General features: G+C 44.6%; 1 protein-coding gene across 1 annotated transcript in view; it reads left to right on the forward strand.

The window, feature by feature from the left end:
- Positions 1 to 407: 407 nt before the first annotated feature.
- CNPY1 (canopy FGF signaling regulator 1) overlaps positions 408 to 22,329 on the forward strand; it is a gene marked incomplete at its 3' end in the record, with an annotated part of 54,095 nt that continues 32,173 nt past the window's right edge. The window contains exons 1-2 of the mRNA XM_010149758.1: positions 408 to 546; positions 18,384 to 18,487. Of these exons, the coding sequence (XP_010148060.1) occupies positions 408 to 546; positions 18,384 to 18,487 (243 nt within the window). The remainder of the gene's footprint in view (positions 547 to 18,383; positions 18,488 to 22,329) is intronic.

Below are 22,329 nucleotides of genomic sequence, written 5' to 3' on the forward strand. Positions count from 1 at the left end.
ACATCGATCAGCATCGGGCTCGGGATGAGTCTGGGCAGCGCTTAGGTTGGGCTGTCTGCTCCCAGGCGGAGCCGGCGGGTTTGGAGAAGGTTTCAATTCCAGCTGATGAAGCTGGCATGTGTCAGGATGCAGCTGTGGAGTGAAGGCTGCTCTTTTGATGGGAGCTGCTGACCTTCTCGCTAATCTGGGGGAGAGCAGCGTGCTCTCTGCGGTTCGAGATTTGCAGGGGAAACTGCAGCATCTTTCACCTGCTTGATGTTTTGTCTACATCAGGTTTGGCAGCCACTTAGAGAAAAGATCAATTCTGTTTGGTTTTTTTTTTTTCTTGAAAAGCATTTATGTTTAGTTATTCAAAAACCAGGGATTAACAGTCACATTCCTCTCTTTCCAGCAGGAGCTATGCCGAAATGCGTGTTTGCTGGCAGCTGGGAACCAGTGCTGCCTCCTCCAGCACCGACGGTGCCGACTTTGCATTGTACCCCCCAGAACCTGCTCACCTGTCTATTTACACTGTCGATACAAATCAACTCAAGAGCAGATGTCTTGGTCAGTGATTGCACAAGTACCAACTCGTGTTCAATCCTTAAATCTGCGCAGCAGCTGTGGAGTTGTGGTAAACGGGTTATTTTGGAATGTGGTTTCAGACCATGCCGGTTATCCCTGAAGTGCTGGTTAGTGCCTGAATTTAGCAAAAGGGATCTTCTGCAGTGAGTTAAGGGAGCACTGTTATCAAATGTTTTTGGTTTGAAAGCCAGGCTTTGTTGGACTAAACATCCTGCCTACCAATTTGATCTTGTTCCAGCAGTTATTCCAAAGAGCTGAAATACATGTAGGTTGTTATTGTTCTGACCGTAAGAAAAGAGCGGTCTCTGAAACACATCGGTCCAATTCTGCGAATGCGTATGGGGTGGATCTCTCTGTGAGTTTTAGGTGTGGAAGCTCTGGCTGATAGAGATCAAGGAGAACGTCACTGCCAGGTTTTGTCTTGTGCCTCCCAGGAGGCTCAACACAAGACAAGGAGGGAAAACAGCTTCGTGATGTCTTTGCATTTCTGGGCCTCAGGACTGATGCAAGAGCTGGCACAGCTGCCACTGTCACCCCCAGCATTGCTATAGCTTAGAGATGCTGCCCACAGTTGTCCACCAGCTGCTATGCAACCCAAAATAGCCTCCGCACAAAGCACTCCAGGAAGCCCCCTCTTCCTTTCCCTCTATGTCCCCTTCATCCGGCACTCTGATGTGGAGGGCTTAGACTGAAATGAAGAGGTTACTTCATGAATGAATTGATTTGATTCAGTTTTAATTATTTTTTTTTAAAGAAAGCAGATTTGCTCTTTTAGATTTTAAATGGAACATTTTCTTTTGTTAATCATTCTTAGCATTTGTTTTCATTTCTTAAGATAATTTTAATAATCACGTCATCTCTTTTTGCCTTGTAGGAAAAAAAAGTGAGCTATTAGTGATTTTTCTTTTCCTTCTTCCCTCTCCTTTTCCTCTTGCCACTCTGGAACTATTTAATGGTTTTTTGCTTATTACAGATAGTGCAGGGAAGAATGGAAAGAAACCCCAAAACATAAAAATAATACTAGATCAATGAGATTGCTTTTTCTTTTTTCTTTTCTATTTTTCCAGTGCTTCCAAATCTGGGAAATTTTGGTAAGTTACATCTTGATCCTACAACCATGTAAGAAGTTGTGTACCAGGACACAACAAAAGTCCATCTGGCACAGTATTTATCTCCAAGAATGACCAAGAAGAGGTATGTAAAGCCAAAACTGAAAAAGGGAGCAAGAACAATTACATATACTCAAAATATTTTCCAGACGTGTGTGGCTGGGGGACTAGAACTGATGCCTTTGCATGAAGACTCTTTCACTCTTGTCATTGCCAGCTTGCTTCTCAGTACGGGACCAAGTGAAGTCCTCAAGTCTTCTAGTGACCACATGAAGAAGTTCTTCCTGGAGAGGGTGTGGAGGCACTGGGACAGGTTGCCCAGAGAAGCTGTGGATTCCCCATCCCTGGATGTATTCAAGGCCAGGCTGGATGAGGCTTTGAGCAACCTGGCCTAGTGGAAGGTGTCCCTGCCCATGGCAGGGGGGTTGGAACTGGATGATGTCTAAGGTCCCTTCCAACCCAAACCATGCTATGACTCTGTGATTCTATGATTCTATGACCAAGATTCAAAGACAAGGTTTGATCCTTCACTCCTGCTACACAATTGGAATTCATGAAAAACCATTAACTTTGTAGGGTTTTCCCTGAAATTTCAGGTAATGCACAGTGAAATATTTATAGGCATTCTTGATTTCTAGATGTGGCCATTCAGCACAGACTGGCTACAAAAGAGCTAAGTACAGCCGAGGTGTGGGATGAAAATATTTGTTAAATAGGTAATACTTGTCAAGGAGGTTGCTGGAATGCTTGAATGAGAAATTAATCTTATGAGAGCCAGTAGAAAATGGAGAGGATATATATTGAGAAAAATTGGTAATTAACTGAAAAATATGTTTAGAAATTTTTACTTAAGCCTCTTTAAAAATTACAAAGAAAAGAAAGAGCCTTTTGTTTGCTTGTTCTTTTTGTATTCCTCTGGCTCCTCAATGTTGTATTTCTGCTTGAATAAAGGCATTTATTTCTAAAATGATTGTACATTATTTCCTCCTTTATACAGCATTGCTGTATGTTACAGCTTAGCTTACCCATCCCATCCCAACACCGCTTACGTTTCACTGCAGAGGAGGTAGTCCCTGATCACCTCACACTGATATCCATCACTGATGGATGCTGCTCAGGTGCTTTGTTATGAGAAACCGTTACCATTCAAATGATCCATGCAAAAAATCTTCTTGCTGATGGGTGTGCAGGGAGGACAACAGGGTCCCCTGGCCTCCCAGCCTTGATCGTGTCGTATTACAATCAGGGAGGTGCTCTGCTCACGCAGAGGGCTTTCCACTCTCCTTTGCCTGTTCAGCTTTTGACAGTTTTTCTCTTTCATTGAATGAGACATCCTGCATCGTACAAAAGAGACTGTTTTAGTGACGTCTTTGAGGTGTGCAAATTGTAAGCAGGATTTGCTGCTTTGAGTTACTATTTCATTCCCTGCCATGAAGACATGCACAGGACGGCTCCTGCCATGCCTGCTGCTAACATGCATTTCCCACAGCTTTAAACTTACCTCTGAGACAGGAGATGAGCTGCTGGAAAGCCTGAATTCTTTTCTTCTCCTCATCGCTCAGGTGCATTGCTCTAGTTCTGTCATCCTCAACCAGGACATGTATAGCTTTGCCACAAACTAAAAGCTTTGCACTGACCCTGTGACTCCGCGAGGATTTTTCACCCCCTGCTTCGGAGTGGAGGGCTGGGATGCACAACGTCATGGTAGTACTCCGCTAGTGAAAGAGGCTGTCAGAGAGAAGACAGGGAGGGAGAAGAATGATCCGAGGGAGCTTTCCAAGTGTAGCTGGTCAGCTTTATGGGAGAACAAAGCTGCCTTAACATTTGGATTCGTTGCTGACTTTTAGGCTTGGAAAATTGCCCATTTGGCTGCTGAGGCAGCAGCCTGAATTGTTGTGCAACTTGGCTGTGAAGGGAATGCAAAGGGATTTCTTCCCCTTCAGGTTCACGCATCACTAGCCATGCCAGGCGTGTTGCTCCGTACTGTACACCCTGAATGAATAAACTGCTTCTAATAAAGGACCAATGTTGCTAATATCTTCGTGTAATTTAAAATAAGGCTTTTTGAATTTAGCTCATTTGGGGAAGAAAAAAAAACCACACTGATATTGCAAACACTTATGCATCTGATTAACTTCACCGCTTAGCTTAATTTGCAGGATCAGGGCCTTAGCTATCAAGAGGCTACATGGCATTTCAGCCTTTCTATACATCTTCATTAGAGTATCTTTCTTACGAATTTGCTTTCATGCGTGTTTTTACAACCCCAGTCATAAACTGGATTGTATCTGCCAGCAGCAGTGTTTAACTATGTCAGCTCCTCAGTGCCTGAGCTAATCCCTTGTCCTTCGTGACAGGAGTCGGGGCAGTGCTGTTTCCTAAGGATCGATGCACAAAAGTTGCCAGGTTATTAGGTTAGGTCATTTGCCTAAAAAAATTAGGAGATCATGGGTTTTTATTTGGGCCAGCATTTTTGCCCAGTCAGTTTTTTTTGTTTTGGTTTGGGGTTTTTTTCAATTTTCTGTAAGAGCAGAATTGTTATTTCTCTCCAAATCTACTCATTTTTAGGATTGCAAGTAGGTGTTTTTCCTGCTAAGCCTTCTCTTGCTTCTACTTTTTTCCTCCCCATCCTGTCCTCCCTGCAGCTTATACTCTTTCATTTCTATTTCTATTCCATTTTCTCATCCATTTCCAATTTTTTTTTTCAGTGACACGATGGAAAAATAGTTCCTCACAGCTTCCTCCAGCTGCTGTGACTGCTGCATTGCGTGTTTTCAGATTTTAAATCTGGCAACCCTAGTGGATGTCCATCTGGGGAATTATACAGGTGCAGAAAGGAGCAAGTGTTTCTCCTCTCGAAGCTCTGCGTTGTTGCTGCTCTTCCTGGTGCCTGAGGACATGTTCCCTCAACCGGCAGCTCCCTCCGAGTTGCCATGACTCTTGGCTGCCCCCCACCCAGAGCACTGTGTGAAAAGCTTGACAGAGGCTGAGATATGAATGCGGATATTAAAACACAAAGACTTCATTTTTTTAAGGGTTGTGCCTAATCCTTTCTCTCCCGGGGCCCTATTTTTTGGACTCCAAATATTTGTAACAGGACTCATAACTTGTAGAGGCAGATGTAGCACTGGCAGCCTCCCAGTTCTAAGAGACATGAAGGAAATTTTTGGCTACATGGGACTCCACATAAGTGCTGATGAACTTGGTCCATGGCTGAAGCATCCCCAAGCCAGCAGCTCCTGCCAGCTGTCTCCTTGCCATGCCATCAGAGATGCAGGTGCAATGTGCAGGTGCTCAAAATAAATGTGCACGGGCCGTCCCTGCTGAGAGTTCACGGCAGACAGAGCTCTGCTGGAGGTTGCTTTAGATACAGGGCTCTACATGCCTCAAAGACATATGTGCGTAATAGGAGATACCTCTTTATTTGAAAAGTGGTTTATGAGTTGTTAGGGTTTTTTTCCATGAGCATGTGGAAATTTTAATTATGGCAGAAGTAAATTAATGGCAGAAGTAGAGAAAATATCTGTGAATTAAGATATCCTTTCACATTAGTCACAGTATTCTACTGAAGTGCTTTCACTTTTTGATTTGGTTCTGTCACTTGGTGAATTAAGCCCCAGTCTGCAGTGTGAGGCAGAAGGAAGGAGCCTGAAGTCCACAGAGCACCAGTGAAACCTTTGCATAGGTCATCTACCTTCTTGCTGCATGAGCCGGACGTCGGTCAAAAGTTGCATTTGTCTGTAAAAATCCAGGATGGGCAAGTGTTGGTCGTTTGGTGCATCAGCACTGCTTGGTGGCACCTCCAGGTCCCGTCCCATCCCTGATGGTTCCTGGGGCTGTGCCTGGTTCCAGTGTGGTGCATCCAGAGCAGGGACCACCTTGCCTGCCTTTGATGGCGCATGGAGCCCGGCTGGAGTGGACATGGGGAACAGGAGCCTGCAGGACTTTGAGGAAGTCAGTGGCTCAGTTGGGGGGGCTACATTCACTGAGGTCAGCTGAGCTTTTATAAGAAGCGATTGGCACAAACGACTGCTGGTACCCCAAAATGATGCCTCCCAAGACAGCCTCCCAGGTCTGAGTTTTGAAAAGCAGGTTTGCAGAAGGTCTGAGCACCACCGCAGCTGGGAACAGGGCTGGGTGTAGAGGGGGAAGATCTTTCTAACACTGGTGAAAAAAATGCTATTCTTTTGGTTCAATTTTCTCACACATTTTCTGGCACGCCCACCAGCCTCAGAAGTGCCTCCTTGTCCCCAGGGAGCTGCGTTGCTGCTCCTGATGGTGACTTGGGCCTTCCCAGAGGACAGCAGCACTGCTTGCACTGGGGAACGCCACCAGATGCTGCCGCCAGTGTGATGGGAGTAGCGCCATGAGAGCAGGGCAGCCACTTGCTTTCCAGTGAAAATAAATCTGACAACCAGTTTCTATTCCGCTTGGGTGAAATACCTGCCACAAAGAGACCAGAGAGTGGAGGGTGATCAGAATGGGCTGGCTTTTCAGTCCCCTTTCTATAAAACTTTCCTTCCTAATGAAAACCCCTCTCTGTAGAACTTCCAGTTTTCAATAAAAATTCCAGTTGCAGTCCCCTTCCTGTAAAACCTCCCTTTAAAACTTCCAACTTGCAGTCTCAGGAACGGATCCAGTCATGCTGGAAAAGTGTCAACTCAATATTAAAAGGTGTGATAATCACCCCTGAAAAAAGGAGCGTTATTGATGCTTAAGTCAATAGCTGCATATAGCCATCAGGGGACTTGCTGCTCGCTTCGTGTTTGCTTTTTCCCTGGCAGGACTCGGTCGGTCAGTCAGCAGATCACAGTTTCCTTCTCAGTCTGGAGCGCTGGAGACGTGGTGTTTAGTTAAGTGCACACCAAGCCTTCATTGAGAGCGGCGGCATCACCTCAAAGGCAACAGTTGTGGCTTCAGATTTTTTCTGCATCTGAGGTTCAGGTGCCATTGCCAGACGGTGATTTGGGGCAAGCACCATCCACAGCCAGCCAAGAGGAGGGTCAAATCTGCAACCGGAGCCCCATGCCGTGTTGCACAAAGCTTCACAAGCTCCTCCTCGAGCTCCACTGCTGGAGTCATCGCCCAGCGCCCTGCAAGCTGGAGGGATTTTGGGGACCTGACCTCACCGGCGTAGGCTGGCTTTGTTCGCTAAGCTCGTCTGCACGCCAGGAGCCAAGGTGCTCAGGAAGACCTGTGCAGCACCCTTCTTCCCAGGCACGCTTGTCGTGGTGGTGATTCCACCTGGCTCCAGCTAGGAAGGCTTTGGCATATATTGACAGTAATGCACACAGGGGGAAAAACTCCCCATCTGTGGTCGCGTAGCAGAGAGACGAGTGGCTGCATTTCTTAACAGATGGCATAACAAACTACACGAAACGCGCGTCCCCCTGAGACATATAACCTGACATCAGATAGTTTCAACAACATATTGAAATAAGTCCTCCCTGATGAATGCTGTGGCTTCAGATGCAGCCGTACCGCTCTCCCCAAATCCCTAGACAAAGCCGTGGGTGATGGAGGCACGGCAGTTTTGAGGGGTCCCACCCTGCTGCCTCCGCCAGCAACAGGATTTGGGGTGTCAGGCTGAGCAGTGACTGAGACAGCCCCCAGATGCTGGGGGATGGAGAAGCGGGGAGCTGAGGCGTTAGTACTTCTCCATAGGTAGCAAGTCTTTTCAAGCTGAATAAGCTCTTTGTTCTGAGAAATCTTTACTTTAAACATCTGCAGAAGGAGTTTTAGTGTTTTACTTTAGGGATAATAGACTTGGGCTTGTCTATATGGAAGGGGAGCAGAACCACCTTGAGGAACGAGCGCACTGACAAGTTGTTTTGGCTGTTGAGAAGCTCTACGTAGTGGAGCACTGCCCTAAAGCTGGACAGTGGGCAGGTCATCCTGGCCAAATATGGTCAATATGACCAAATATGAGAATTTGGGAGCTGGAAATCATGGTTCTTAGCAGCCCAGATGGATCCATCAGCACCAGAGACATTGGTGTGGTTGCAGGGGCCAGGGCAGGGCTCCCATTCCATGTGTGTCCAGGGCTGGGAATGCTCTGTACTGAGGTGGCAGTGATCCACACCTCGACCATGTCTTCTGTGATTGCAGTGAGCAAGGAAGAGATGAAACAGCCTGCCTGACATGCAAATAGCATCAGCATCAGATGGAGCGGGAGCTGGTGGGGAAACAAACATTAAATTAATTTAGTTCACAACTCTCCTGTAGGGTATGGGATCTCCCTGTTTTCCCAGGAAGAAGTCTAGAGAGATTAATGTCAAAAAGATCCACTAATTTTGATGACCCAATTTGCATGCCTAATGACCTGATTTTTCTGAACACTTCACGTTCTGTAGCACTTTATGCGCTGGAAGGACAGTGCCCTTGTTTTCTTTCACAGCAACGAGTGATCAGCAGTTTTGTGAATCAGAACTTGGGGCATTAATTTATGCATTCAGAAAACAAAACCCCACACAATTACCGAGACAAAGCTCTCGATGTATGGTTTGCATGACTTGGCAGTATCTCAGAGAAACTCTTCAGCAGGGACAGAGATAGCAGCCAGTTCCCCAGGACTCCATTCATCTGCCTTCACCATGTCTCCTTCCTCCTTCTCCTCAAATTTCCTGCCTCATCCACTGGGCAGCTTCCAATTTCAGCAACAAATGAGAGGGGAATTCAGTCAACACAGGGCTCTTTTCCAGCTGATGCTAAGGCAGGCATTTTCTCACTTCCAAGATTCTGATTTCCAACCTTAATATATTTGTGTCCTTACTTCTGTATTACGGCATCCTTTATTTCGCTCTTTTATGGTTTGGTACATCAAATCCCACCTCTGAAGAACTTACACTCTGTTTTAACGTATGGAGTATCTCTCTAAGGTCATTCTTGGGCTCTGCTGTTGTGTGTGTGGTTTTGAACACAAGGAGGTCCCCAAAGGCCACCACTGTGGTCCTTCAAGGAGCATTGCCATCAAGAGGGGAAGCTTTGCCCTTCCCATCTCCACCATGGTGCCACCATCGCGGATGCGTGCTGCAGTCATGGGGACCTGACCCAGGATAAGACCTAAGGCTGAGAATTCATCCATGAAGCTGAAATATAAAATAAATTGCAATATGGAGAGGCTGCTGAAAAGGACCAATATTACTTTGCATCAACCTCCCACTGTTGGCTGCACCCAGTGGGTGCTGGTCTGGTCCCACCATGGACCAATGCAGGGGGACAAGCTGGCCAAAACCTCTTCCCCGGTATTTGCAGGGTATTTGCTGTGTTGCTTATCCCAGTGTAACTTGTTCCTCAGTGTGAGGAAAGCCTACCTTGTGTGAGCAGGTTTACGTTCCCTGCATGTATATACGTGCTGAATGCACACTGTGCTACCTGCACAACACTCGGCTGCACTAAATAAAAGTCCGGATCTTTGGTGGGAAATGTTTAAGTGGCTGATCTGTGCCTAGGCTGATCCAGAAGGTAAAAATATGGCAAACTTCAGGAGGAGCCGGGTAGCCTTTTGGCTGTGACAGGTTACACACAGATTCAAGACAGACGGTGAAGGAGAAACACTGGCAGTTCTCTTGAAATCAAATGTCAAATAAAATCAACATGATTTAATTAAAAAGAAAAAAAATCTTTCAAAAATATCTTTGAGTTAGATTGAAGACTCTATCTCTTAAGAACATACTGCAAGCTTAATTTTTGATGCTACAGTTAAATAAAGACATACTTATCTGATTAGCTGTAATCTTCTCATGTTTATTCCTTGAGTCAGAGGCCTTATAAAAATGTGTCTGAGATTTAGAAGTGGGACCCAGGACAGCCTGCACCTGGTCCCTGCATCTGACTGTGGGGAGATACCTCTGCAGCAATTCCAACAGAAAATTACTCAGCTGTTTTGATAATCTCTGTCGTGCTCAGAACCGAAATGTAAACCAAACATATTTGTTTCCTTCCACAGTTACCAGTTCTCACCTGAGATTTTTGGACTTTACCTTCTAACAGAACTGGAGCATGGACTTGGCCAAAATCTAAAGACCCCACATGAAGGGGGTTGAAGACCTTCTCGACAATAAACAAGAACCTCCATCCCATGGGACTGATCCCCTGATTCAGACTCCCTAAAGGAGACTTCTACATAACATCCTAGTTTCAACCCCCATCATCCTCCCCGTCTGAGCATGAGGGCTTTGTCTGTATGGCATCTCCTTGCAGTCACGTCAGGACAATCTCCACCACGCGCTGGAACCAGTCGCCCCAGCTCCACGTGCAGGCAAGGCAGAAGTCAGCAGCAAAATCGAGAGCCCATTCCTGCGATAGATCAGACCATCTATGGGAATCACACCCTGGACCTCGCTCCCTTGGCTGTAATGAGGATGTGGCTCTAGAGGTCTATGTTGCAGCTGTCTGAAGGTGAAGTAAAACCCACACAAGAAGGCTAATATTCAGATTATTTTCTGTTAAACTAATATTCAGACTGTGGAAACAATTCAGAAAAATCTAGTTGCTAACTGTATTTTTTAGACCTTTAAAAACCAAACACCAGATATGGGCTGAAGAACATTTTACAGTGTTTTTTCTGCTCTCCCTGCAGTTGGGAGTGACCGAGCTTTCCCTTGCTGCCGTTAGTGGGAGCCACAGGGCAGGGCAGGACCTTGCTCTGCTCGGGGTCTGCTCTGCTTCTGCACTGGTCTGCATTTTCTGCTTACAGAGGTCAAAGTCTCAAAGAATGTCTCAGGTGACATTTTTCCTACCAATTAGTTTATGTGTTTGGGAAAAAATACTGTTTCCAAGGACCAAAATTTCAAAAATTATTTGATTAAGAGTTTCGCTGATCCTCTGCACAGCTTCCAGTAAATTTTTTATGACTTGCAAATAAAATAGTTTGAGTTTTCATTTTAAAATGGCCTTTTCAGCCAGAAAATTGTCACTGTCTGCCACTGACCGTTATTTCCGTTTACATTAGTGTGCTCACAGCTCCTTTGCCTGTGAGCAAATGCAATGCACTACTACTGAAAAATTGTTAGGTTTATAAATCATAAGAAATGGCATGCTGCATGGCTCTTCCCTGGACTTGAGTCTTTCCATCAGCTAGCCATTTTCTGAAGTTTTGCATTTCTGCCATGGTAAAAATCCCATAATATATTACATACATCAGACATCACACTCTTGCAGGATTGCATTGATGGCGATGCTGTTACTGAAGCCCCCGTGGAAGGAGTGGATGCTGCATTTGCAGGCCACTGGAAAAATGCTTAAAGAACACAGAGCCAAAGGTCTTTCAATAATCTTCCCTGTTTGCAGTATAATGGCACATTTAAAGAAACTGCTCTTCTCCATGGGGAAATGGGTCTGGTTGTGTTTCTTGCGCCTGCAAGCTCCTCGGCTGTGGTGCAAAGGTGTTCTTCCTCCTTGGAAAGACTTTTTTTCCAAGGATTTGAGGAATGGTCCAACTTCCACTGAGGAGAATGATAGTGCCATTGCTTTTGGAGGGGTAGGATCAGGTCTTTCATGCTTAGCAGAACTTCGCTAGGAAATCTCTGCCTGTGCTTTATTAACCACATAGATAAACAATCAAGAAAAAGCTTTTCTAACTGCTTCGAGAGCACAGCTGTGACAAAGGTGTGATAAAAGGACCAGCTCCAAAACCTGTGTGATCATGGTGGTCCTAGTGTGAGTTACAGCAACATTTCAGATATCTGTTTATTTTAGTTAAAGAAGAAAAGTTTCAGTTACCGTAGACTTAACAGATTTTTATCTCCTATGAAATATGCTTAGCAGAGGACACAGTTCAGTATGGTTTCATTGTTAGCAGACCTTCGGCAGTTTGTGTCAAATATCAGTATAATGGACTTACACACACTATTGATTTAATGACAACTATCACTGCGAGGAATTGATCTAATGTTTTCATTAGACTTAAAAAATGTTTTAACAACAAGTTCATTCAGAACAGGATAATTGCAAAGCCCTACATGGCCAAAGATCACATTCCCTACAGAAGTGTAGTTTAGATGATCTTTTTAGAAGATAAGTAGATTAATAATAATAGAGGCACAGCTGAGGGAAATTAAAGCTAGTCTTCATGCCTTAAAACATAAATAAATTGAATTATCACCCATTATATTACTGGAGGGATTTTCTGAACTTTTGAACAAATCTTAATGAATATGCAGTGGTGTTTTACTTGCTCTGATAGGCACAACGTAGCTCGTTTTTTTAGCCCTCTGTCCTTCTGTCTGTCCTTTTTGCTCCTCTCACAGCAGACATCAGCGGGGACAGTTCTCTCCTGCTTGGGTTGTATATAAAATTTTGTTTGTTTTTAGCAGCGATAGCATCTTTTGCTGTTCTGTGTGAACAGGCCAGAGAGGGGCATTTTGTGAGAGACTTCAGGAGATGCTCTCCTCACGGGTACATCAGTGATGTTGGGACATCCTCCAAGGAGAGCTCTACGTTACTGCTGTGACTGAGGCTACACTGGACTGATCAGTGGCTCTGCGCAAGGGAATTGCCTAACTACAGGTGAAGAAAGAGGTTTCCCGTTCGAATGTGGAAGCTGCAGACTTTTCCCCTACGACTCCAGGTGACTCGTTTTCTTGCCAAACCATCCTCAGGTCCTGCTCTGCCTTGTACAAAGGCCCCTCCTTTCCAAGTACCACAGTCAACATTTCAGCTTTTGGCTGGCCCCAGTCACAGAGGTGCACGTGCTCACGGTGGTGGGTCATGGCTTGCCCGTGCCACTGGATCTTTCTTGGCATCGCGCGTTGCTTGCTGCTCTTCGTAAGGGACTCCATTTTTTAAGATGTTTCTTGAGAACCCATCCTGATCCTGGTCAAATGGGCATTTTTAATGTCTCTGTGCACCTTGTGCTCTGATTGCCTGCAGAGTTTGTGATGCTCAGATCTTTAAGCCAGATCTCAGATATCTTATGGTAGATGTTTGAAAATAAGAGTAGACAATAACAGTTTCACTTTGAACATGACGGTCTCAGCCGTAACTGGAATAAAGCCTGGATCTCCTTTCTTCCTTCCTGCCTGTGGAAAGACTTAGTCGTCCCTAAATTACAGGCATCTCTTCTTACCAGCTTTACTTTAGACCACATTCTTGGGGAGGTATGATAATCCAGGAAAGTCTAGAGTAAAGAATATGCTAGGTTATCTAGATTGGCTATCAAGCGGAATGATTGTGAACCAACATGTCTATACAGTACCTCAGAAATTCTGAACCTCCTCTGTCAAGAAAAATCCTGTCTTTTCATATAAGTCATGTAGCTTTACTGAACTCAGGGCTCTGGCTGCCTGAATACATATCCAGTATAACCGTTAATAACTGATTGGGGCAAACATTGGACCTATGTGGACTCCTACCACAGAACAAATCTGGGAAGTAATGTCGGCCCACAAAAAAGCCCTAACCCCACCCAAACTGCCAAGCTGAGAGATATATTATTAGGGTCACTCTTGTAGCATTATGTTGTGTAAGAAATACGGAGCATTCTGATGGTCAGAAGATGCTCAAAGGGAGTAAGATCAATGGAATGAATCCACGCAGTCTCTTGCAGCAAAAGAGCTACAGCTGCTACTCTATTTCTGCCATCAAAAAGCTGCTTGCAGGCAAACAAACTCTGTGGTTAAACTACTGAGGAGCTCAGGCATCCCAGCACGGCCACGCGACTAAAACCTTTCGGCTGCAGAGCTGCAGTCTGTGCCGCTGCGGCAGGAAGGGAAGAGAAGTCCCTTCCTGAAAGCATGGTGGTCTGCAGTGCGGCAGACGAACCTCACGTGCTGTGTGGAGCAGCGAGACCTGAGGCACATCGTGGGTGTCCACGGGATCGCCCTGGAACAAGGCTTGGGCTTCTGAACAACATGGCATTTGCTTTAAATAACTTCCACAGAAATTCAGCCACTGCAGGAACTAAACATTTCCCCGTGTCTTTTGGGGCCAAGACTTTGTATGCTTCAAGGTATAATGAAGATTAAAGGCAATATTCTTAAATGAACAGGGAGATGCTTATGCCAAAATATACATGAGTAATCTAGAGCATGATACAAAAATGCAAATGCAAGAATAGAAGGAAATCAGGACACTGTAATGCATATTGCTTTAATTTGAGGAGCAAAGGGATTTGAGTGGATTTCTAGGGTATAATGCAATACAGAATAATACAGTGTTTATGTCAGATATAGCTGATGAAAGCTCCCAACAGATCAATGCAGGAAAAGGGTATAAATCAGTAGTATTGGAAGATGTCACATGAGAGCAAATCTGTTCTCAAACTAAGGTAATATTTTCTATTACTCCCTGTAGTTGAATACAGTTAATGTGAAACAACGTGGGAGAGAGAAAAAATAATCCAAATGGCACTTGAAGGGAAAATGGAAGTGTAAAATATCATCTCCTGGATCCATCTTCTGCACAGCCAGCTCTGGGAGAGAGAGCACCTATCCCATCAGCAACCACAAGGATAAGGCTGCAATGACCAACTCTGCATCTGGGACTGAGGAGAACATCTGTTCTCCCCTTCAGGGAGCAGCACCCTTGGCTGAAGCACTGCCTCAAGGTGTTGCCCAGCCCTTGGCTCTGGGGCCAAACCTCTCCTCTAAGGAGAGGCAGACACAGCCCAGCTGAAAGGGCAGAGCTCTCTGCGGGCATGTAGACAGGCATTGCTCGTAAGAGGCGCAAAAGGTGTTGCCCCACATATCCTTTGCATTACATTATCTCATTCATTTTGACTGTGTTAAATCACTTTAATACACCATATACTGGTGTGTGATGGTGTAAAACACTACTTGCAAAGGTATCTGAAAGAATCATCTTTCCATTCAGCACAGACTTTACTGAGCAAAAAGAAAATGAATAAGCATAACTAAGAAAACTACTATTCCTGTCTCCACTAATTTCTTCTCCTTCATCATCAGTTGAGCTTTAATATGTAAATGAATGGGGAGAGCCTTCTGGCTTTGCAGTGTCTGTGAGTGAAGGTTCTTGATGACAAACAATTTTGAAGAAAAAGGGAATTTGCTGTATGGTGAGCACAAGCTAGGACTCACTTATACTGATCTTAAATCACTGGACTTATTTCCAGTCATCGCTGACACGAAATCAGACTAAGGGAGCACCAACCAAGCAACTGGTCTTCTGCTTGGGTTGGGTTCTTCCCGTCCGTGCTGCGCACCTTCCCACCCCATTTTTCCCTGGGTTGCTGTAATGTTCTTCCTACAGTAAAAGAGAAGAGAAACATGATTAGGTCGTTGCAGGTAGAACAAGAGCTGGCTGCAGCAGAGCTGTGCGCCATCCCCCTCCCCTGGGGCATGTTTGACTGTCTCAGCTGAGCGCATCACCTCTCTCCCAAGGTCTTGCATGTGAGGGCAGGAGACTCAGGCTGGGTAATTGCTGCTTTTCTCTCCAAAACTTGGTTTAGCAGTATTTGTAGGGATATCCTCTTTTTTTCTGCCTGCAGAAATCATTTTACATGCATCTGCCTGCTTTAGCTTCCGCTTGATTTCTCTATCTACCTAGAGCTCAGAGTTGAATAGATAGGTAGATACGTTTGAAGTTATCCTCTTGTGCATGAATGCCTGTTTTTTCAGATAAAATTCTTTGACATCTCAAACTTCTATCTTGAACATATATTAGACAAGTTGCTTCATATATATATATATAGATATATTTGCAGTGCTCACGAAGTGATAGCTCCATTGAAGTTTCTGTTAGGAAATGTTTTTTTCCTGCACAGGCTGGAGGGGAGGGGAGGGGAGGGGATGGGTTTGTAAACCAGCTTCGCAAGATCCCTCTGACCTGGAATTTCCTTCACTACAGGATGAACTCTCAAATGTGGAGAGAGAGAGAGAAGGTGACAGTGTTGTCCTTGGGTCACCAGTGCAGATTTGGGGTGCTGGGTTTCCTTCCACTTTTCCCCCAGGTTTTGCATTAGCCTTTTTTGCATGCTGGCTTTCCATTGCTTCCAGTGCAACCTGTGTGGAAGCTCATCCGATGCTCCTCATTTTCTGAGGAATTACTTTGTGTCTGACCACAGCGACTGCGCACGTGCAGCTCACCAGGTGATGCAGATCATCCCATATCTGTGTCTTATCCTTTCGCTGTTAAACACACATCCAATGTCTTGTGGCTTCTGTTGATGATCTGATTTTTTTTTCCTATGTTCCTTTTCCTATGTTGTTTTCCTATGTTTTCCTATTTTTTTTTTTATGTTGCATAATAAGAAAGACTGATGACTTAGAGCCAGGACTCTTTTGGAATGATGTTAATCTAATTATAATTTTCTTTTATAGTTACTGATAAAGACCTGCTGGTTAAATGTTTTCCTTTCATATATGCCAGGTTAATTCTGGTTTGAGTTCAGTGCCTAAGCTGTCACAGAGTATAGAGTAAATTATTTTATAAAAGTCTGTTACAAATTAGAGTATGATATCAAGTTAATAAATAGCTACCTTCATGAGCTCACACTGCATTGTATTTAGTATGTTATCTTTTGTATCTATTATGAATTGAACTCTGAACAAGCACATCATCCTTCCTGGGAGCTGGGCCAGCCTAGAGTTTGTCCAGGTCATTTTACTTTTGAAAATCAGTATAATGTTGACAGTCCTCCAGCCTCCTGCAACGTCAGAGACTTATTGAAAATCCATGTTAACATTCCAGTGTAAAGGCTTCTGCATATGTTTCCTTATATTTAAATAAATAAAAATTGAACATAGATGAAACTGACGCTAGCTCTGCAGTGGGAAGGAAGCAAAGCATGAGCAGGGTAGACGGGCTGCTCAGTGCCCAGTAAAACTCGCTAACCAAGAACCTTGAGAAGGCATCAAGCACTCAGCTTTGGGAAAACAAAGCTGCTAAAATTGAAAGGAAGACTAACTTGTGAACTTTGTTTGCTCCTCTGTCTTTTCCAGCAGTGTAAACTGGGACGATACATGCTGAAGGAAAGCCCAGGAAAGGAAATGGGGATCGGACATGAGGTTGGGGCCGTGCTGTAGTCTGCCTGGGGAGCTCAGAAAGCCATGCGCCAACTTCCCAGCCCTCAGACAGGGGCTGCAACTCCATGTTCCTCTGTTGGGGGGTTGGAACGTATGTGCACAAGCCCCCGAGGAATTTTGAGATTAAATGTCGCTCTCAGGAATGCAGTAACTTCACTTCTTTTAACTACGTTTTCAGCCCTTTGCCAGTGATTAAAGTTCAAGGTCGAGATGCATCTTTCCTTGTGGACATTTGCTTTGATTCCTGATGTGCTTTACTGAAAAATCTCAAACATACAGCAAAGGAGGTGACAGCATGTCAGAGAATTACATATTTAGTTCTAGCAGTGAGTCAATCAGACATCTAGGCAATTACCCTCTGCTCAGGATGACAACTGAGAGATGTGTTTATTCTGTCTCCAGGAATCTCTGTTATTTTAGGATCCTTTCCAGAATGCAACCAGTGCTAACTCGTCAGTATGTGGAGACTCTTGTTTATGCTTTGGTTTCCTATCTGGGTGGGATTATTCAGTTATTGACTTGCTGGCCCCCACTCAACCTTTTAAATTCATTTCTACCTTCCATACAATTTCTTGGCAGGAGCTACAGGCTGTCTAAGCTCAATCCCTCATATCTTCATCTGTGCTGATGAATTTTTTATCTGCTTTTCAAAGGGTATTAGCTTTTCCACGAGCTGTTAGGTGGCACCTCGCTATCACTGCTAAGGCTCTTGCGGTTTGGCATCTCCCACAGCCTGACACAGCGGTTTGCTGGTCCTTCCCAGAGCTTCTCACCGTGAAGGGCCTTGCAGAGACTCACCCTGCTTATGCGCTGGGATCCCCGTGTAAAACCCTGCTCTCCTTTACGTCCCTGTAAAGGCATTGACCTCAGAGGCATCACAGCAGGTCAGTACTGAGATGCCTGGAAGCCAGCTATTTCCCATCCTCTCGATATACCGCAGGCACGCTGCAGACAGTGGCGGTTGCAACTCCTGCCTGAATCTGATTAGTGAGCTAAATATTTTCTGCTCCATGGGAGCACCCAGTGCCGTATAAGCTGGAGGCTTCCCTCAGGCAATGAACAGATGAGTTTAGCTGCAACAGACTTTGTTATCTTTTGACACTTTATTGGGGAATCAGTTACTTCTGTGAGAGAAAAGGTCTTTCTGATGGCATTTGCCTTTCTGAGCGATGCAAGACCTCTGGCAAGCTACAGAAGTGAGCCCTGCCACTCAGCTGAAGGGTGGGCCACCATTATGCCCCAAAACATCCCCAGTTGGGGCAGGAGTTATAAGCAGCCAACATACAGCTAACTCAAATTCCCACTTTTCATTTGAAGAGGACTCAATATAGTGACTGGTACTGTCCTGACCAAGCAAGCCCCAGGGACCCCAGCTCCTGCTGAGAGCTCCCCAGCGTGCCCCAGAGCTGGGTGCTGCTGCATCCCAGCACCCACCTCCCAGGAACCCTTCCCCTTGCACCCCCACAAGGGCTACAGAATGGCACCTGAACCATGGACAGAGACAACCCTCTCCTACCCCTCTGCAAACCTGCTAAAACTCTCCCCACCCACCCACTTCTCCCCCTGTGAGGCTGGAAGACAGAGCGGGGGTTGCAGGTTCAGGAGGCCTTTCTTCATTTCTCTTCCTGGAAGCCTGGTTATTATAGCAGTAGCCTCTAGCTACATCTGTGAAGAGGAGTACCTCCACCAGGCATCTCCTGTAATAATGACTTCTTTCTTCTTTGAGCTTGCGAGGCACTGTTGTATGACATTAAGAAGGTGAATCCAAAGAGGACCATAGATGTAGGGTCATTCCAAGTAAACCCTGACGGGACACAAGAGAGGAGTAAGGTAACAGAAAAATGATATGACAGCACATAATTGCTGATATGTGCAATTACCAACCACTTATCCAAACAGCAGTTGGTCTTAATCTTACAACCTTTTTTCTTGCTAAGGGTATCAGCCACTAAATTGCTTCTGCTTCCTCTGGGACCCAAAGTAATCTTTAGGCTTGAAATTGAGGCATTTTCCTTCCTTTTCAGTACCTACATTTCTTTGCCTTTTTAATATTTGAAACAGTATTGTTCCATTGTTAATCTTGATAAAAAATAAATCCGAGCTACACACATTATTAAGACAGAGAAAGAAAAAGGGAGAATGAGAGGGAGAAAATATATGTTCTACCTAAAGACTGACTCTTATAGAATCATAGAATCATGGAATCATAGAACGATTTGGGTTGGAAGGGACCTTAAAGATCATCTAGTTCCAACCCCTTGCCATGGGCAGGGACACCTTCCACTAGACCAGGTTGCTCCAAGCCTCATCCAGCCTGGCCTTGAAGACATCCAGGTATGGGGCATCCACAGCTTCTCTGGGCAACCTGTTTCAGGGTTTCACCACCCTCTCTGTGAAGAACTTCTTCCTGATATCTAATCTAAACCTCCCCACTTTCAATTTAAACCCATTACCCCTTGTCTTGTCACTACAGGCCCTTGTAAAAAGTCCCCCTCCCGGCTTTCTTGTAGGCCCTATTATTATTTAATCAGGCATTGCACTGGAGGTCCAAATAGTGTCTGTTGCTATCCATAGGCTTCTTTTGTGTGCTGGATACCTTCAATTTCCATTGCCTATGTTGAGACCTGAGGCTAGTTAACATTTTGTTGGACCAAACCCTCACATTGCCAACTTCCAGAAGCAGAGCATGGCTTCCTCTCTGTGTTTTTCAGCATGGAAAATACAGATCATTCTAGATGCATGTAAATAGAAAAGCCTCTGGAAATGTTTGGTGAGCTAGGTCATTCAGCACATATTTCAGAGGATTGTTGGTGACTCAGATAATGGATTTCCATCATCACTCTCTGTAAATTAAAAGGCTTAAGAGAGTATTTAAGGCATAAAGAAGATGAAAGCTGCTTCTTTGTAAATGGCAGTGACATTTTCAAGGTGATATTTCTCAGGCCTGGCTCTGCATGTCTATTCCCAAGCTATCACTGGGAAGGACTGAGGACCAAGCTGTCCAAGGATATGACTGGAAAGAGGCCCCAGTTTTCCAAGGCAGCAGGAGGTGAGATGAATAGGAAACTGTACAAGTCATCTGAGTCTTCTGGAGTCAAACTCCAAGAATTTCATCTTTACTAGCAGGGAGAACCTCAAACTCAGGGTACCATTGTGGCCAATAGTGTGGTTAGCAATAAGAGACAAGTGTAGGGTCAAGTAAGATTAACAACTAAAAGAAAGTGAGAGGAAGACACAGTGGTTAATCTGGCATTGCATGGTTAGTCTGTAACAGAACATGTGATAGCTCTTGGGGTGCTCCAGACACGGTCCCAGGTCAGCACCCCAACCCCTGGGCCTTGCTGCCCCTAATGGCATGGGTCGGCATTAGACTCCAGTAGTGGGCTGATACGTGTGCATCTTCCTTGCTTTCAGCAAGAAAGTCATTCCAGTGCACAAATGATGTCTCAGTGTGGGCACACACATGAATGGGTGCCCACGCCTGCCTGTGGACACATGGACACACAGGAGATGACTGCAGGAGGTCTTGGTGCAAGAAGTGAAGCCATACGGACAACTAAGCGTACATTACTAAAGTCTGACTCTAGTGCAAACTACCATTCTTGTTTATTCATATGTTGACCCCAATATTAGCGGTACACATTTCTTAAACAAAATCCATGTCCTGCACTGCTAATTGTTAACATAACAGAGGGTTCGTGAACCCGTCTTTCATCACATCACTTAAGCATTATTTAAACAGTATTTTATTACATTTATTTCTTCAGAGGTAAAAACATTTCCTTGCTATGCCTGTCAACTGATTTGAAAACTAAATATCTGAATTGCTGTAGTTTATTTTTCACAATGATATCTATATTGTTTCAGTATTAGCCTTTGAGAATAAACCAAAAAATTTAGCCGTCTGTTGTCTTAATTTTGGGATATCAGAAGACTGCTTTCCCAGGAAAGAAATATTGGCTGGCTTGTTAAAAGAATGAGTTTTAGACCCTGGTTTGCATCTTCAAAAGTGAGTGAGGCAGTTAGTCACCAAACCCAGTGACTTTCAATGAGAATTGGTTACTTAAAATTCAGAGGCCTCCTTCAAAAGCTCATCCCTAATCTCTTCAGAACAATTTCTACTTCATTGTAATTAACTGTGGATTTAGACTTCAGTATAAATTCATCATGACTAAAATTTACAAAAGCATCTTGAAGTCCTAGTTTCAGAATGGCTTAGGCCCCAAAGAGCCCAAGTTCTCCTGAAAGTCCACAAAGTTACTAATGCCGTATTTAAAGTGTGGCACTGGAGACCTTTCCCGAGCTCTTGAGTTCAGATGTTTGTATCTGCCACATCCCATTTCCACGCCACAGTAAGGTCTGTGCACCCATCGCCTTCCCTCCCGCCAAGAGCTAGGGGTGTGTGGGCTAGAGAAGGGCTGCAGTTGCTCCTGCTCATTTGAGACCTGGTGCAGGCGATGAGGATGGTGAGGTGTGCAGGGAAGCATACCTACCCACGCTGCCTATGTGACCCGGGTGTCCCATGGCCATAACGTTTAGGAAGCTAAAGCTACTTCAGTCTTTTCAAAACATTTGTTTTTGATTTTTTGATCAAAGTAATTTGAAACATTACTTTGTTTTTCTAGGATTTTTGTCCATGATCTCTTTTGGTGTGATGGGCTGGACAATTGAAAGAATGCATTTTATCTGGATATTGCCCTTCAAGAAGAAGGGAAAGGTTTGGCTTGGTACGAGTGAGAAGGGACAAATTCATAAGGAGAAGGGATAGATGCAGACATAGGATTTCTATTCTGAGCTGAGGTGCTGTGTAACCTATATAGTAGGTTTTAAGAGTGGCATAATTGTCTCCTGTCTATTGATTGCTCCTCCACTTTGTCAAAGCAGAGGGGGCAGAGGATCCCAAGATTGAAAAAAAACGCCAGAAAAACAAAGAAAAAACCTTCTCTGAAAGCTTTAAGTTTGAAAATCCCATTTCTCTTGGTGTGACTGCAGGAGTTTCAATTCTGGGCTCTGTTTCCACAGAGCTCTGCATGTTTTTATGAACATGAGCTGTCCTGTAGGCCCCTGTATTATCACCATCCCTGCGTGCTCCTATGTGTTCTCAAAGTCAGAGCTGTGATCCCCAAACAGCTGGTTGCTCATGGAGCCTGGCTCTCCCTGCTGCACTGCAAATTGCAATTGGATGGCAAATGGTTTCCTTCCCCAGAAAAGAAAAAAAGTCTTTCAAAGATTCCCCATCCTACACTGGAATTAAACAAAACAAAACAAAAAAAAAGGAAGCTAAGAAAAGCCTGTACTTTGTGTTTTATAGTGGGACAGTACTGGAGGCTCCTATTGTATGGGAAGCCCAGGATTAAGTTTTCTTATCTACTGATTAACCCAAAAGCCTTGAATTTTTAGGATTTGGCGTTGGTTTGATTTTTTGTGGGTTTGGTGTTTTTTTTAATAAAAAAAAATCCGGTTTGATGATGATGATGACACTTTTGGGAAGAATTATGTGAACCAGCTCTGACAATGATTTGGTAAGGGCAATTTTTTTAGTCCCAGGTGGACATCCATGACCAAGGCTGGATTGCCATTCAGAAAGCAGCTATTTACTAGGGCCAGTTCCTTGCCCTGAAGTCAAAAAGGTATCACAGGTTGTGTCTGTATCCAGGCTAAACACTCTTCAC

This window comes from Eurypyga helias, unplaced genomic scaffold, assembly GCF_000690775.1.
Source record: "Eurypyga helias isolate BGI_N326 unplaced genomic scaffold, ASM69077v1 scaffold13984, whole genome shotgun sequence".
Classification (NCBI taxonomy): domain Eukaryota; kingdom Metazoa; phylum Chordata; class Aves; order Eurypygiformes; family Eurypygidae; genus Eurypyga; species Eurypyga helias.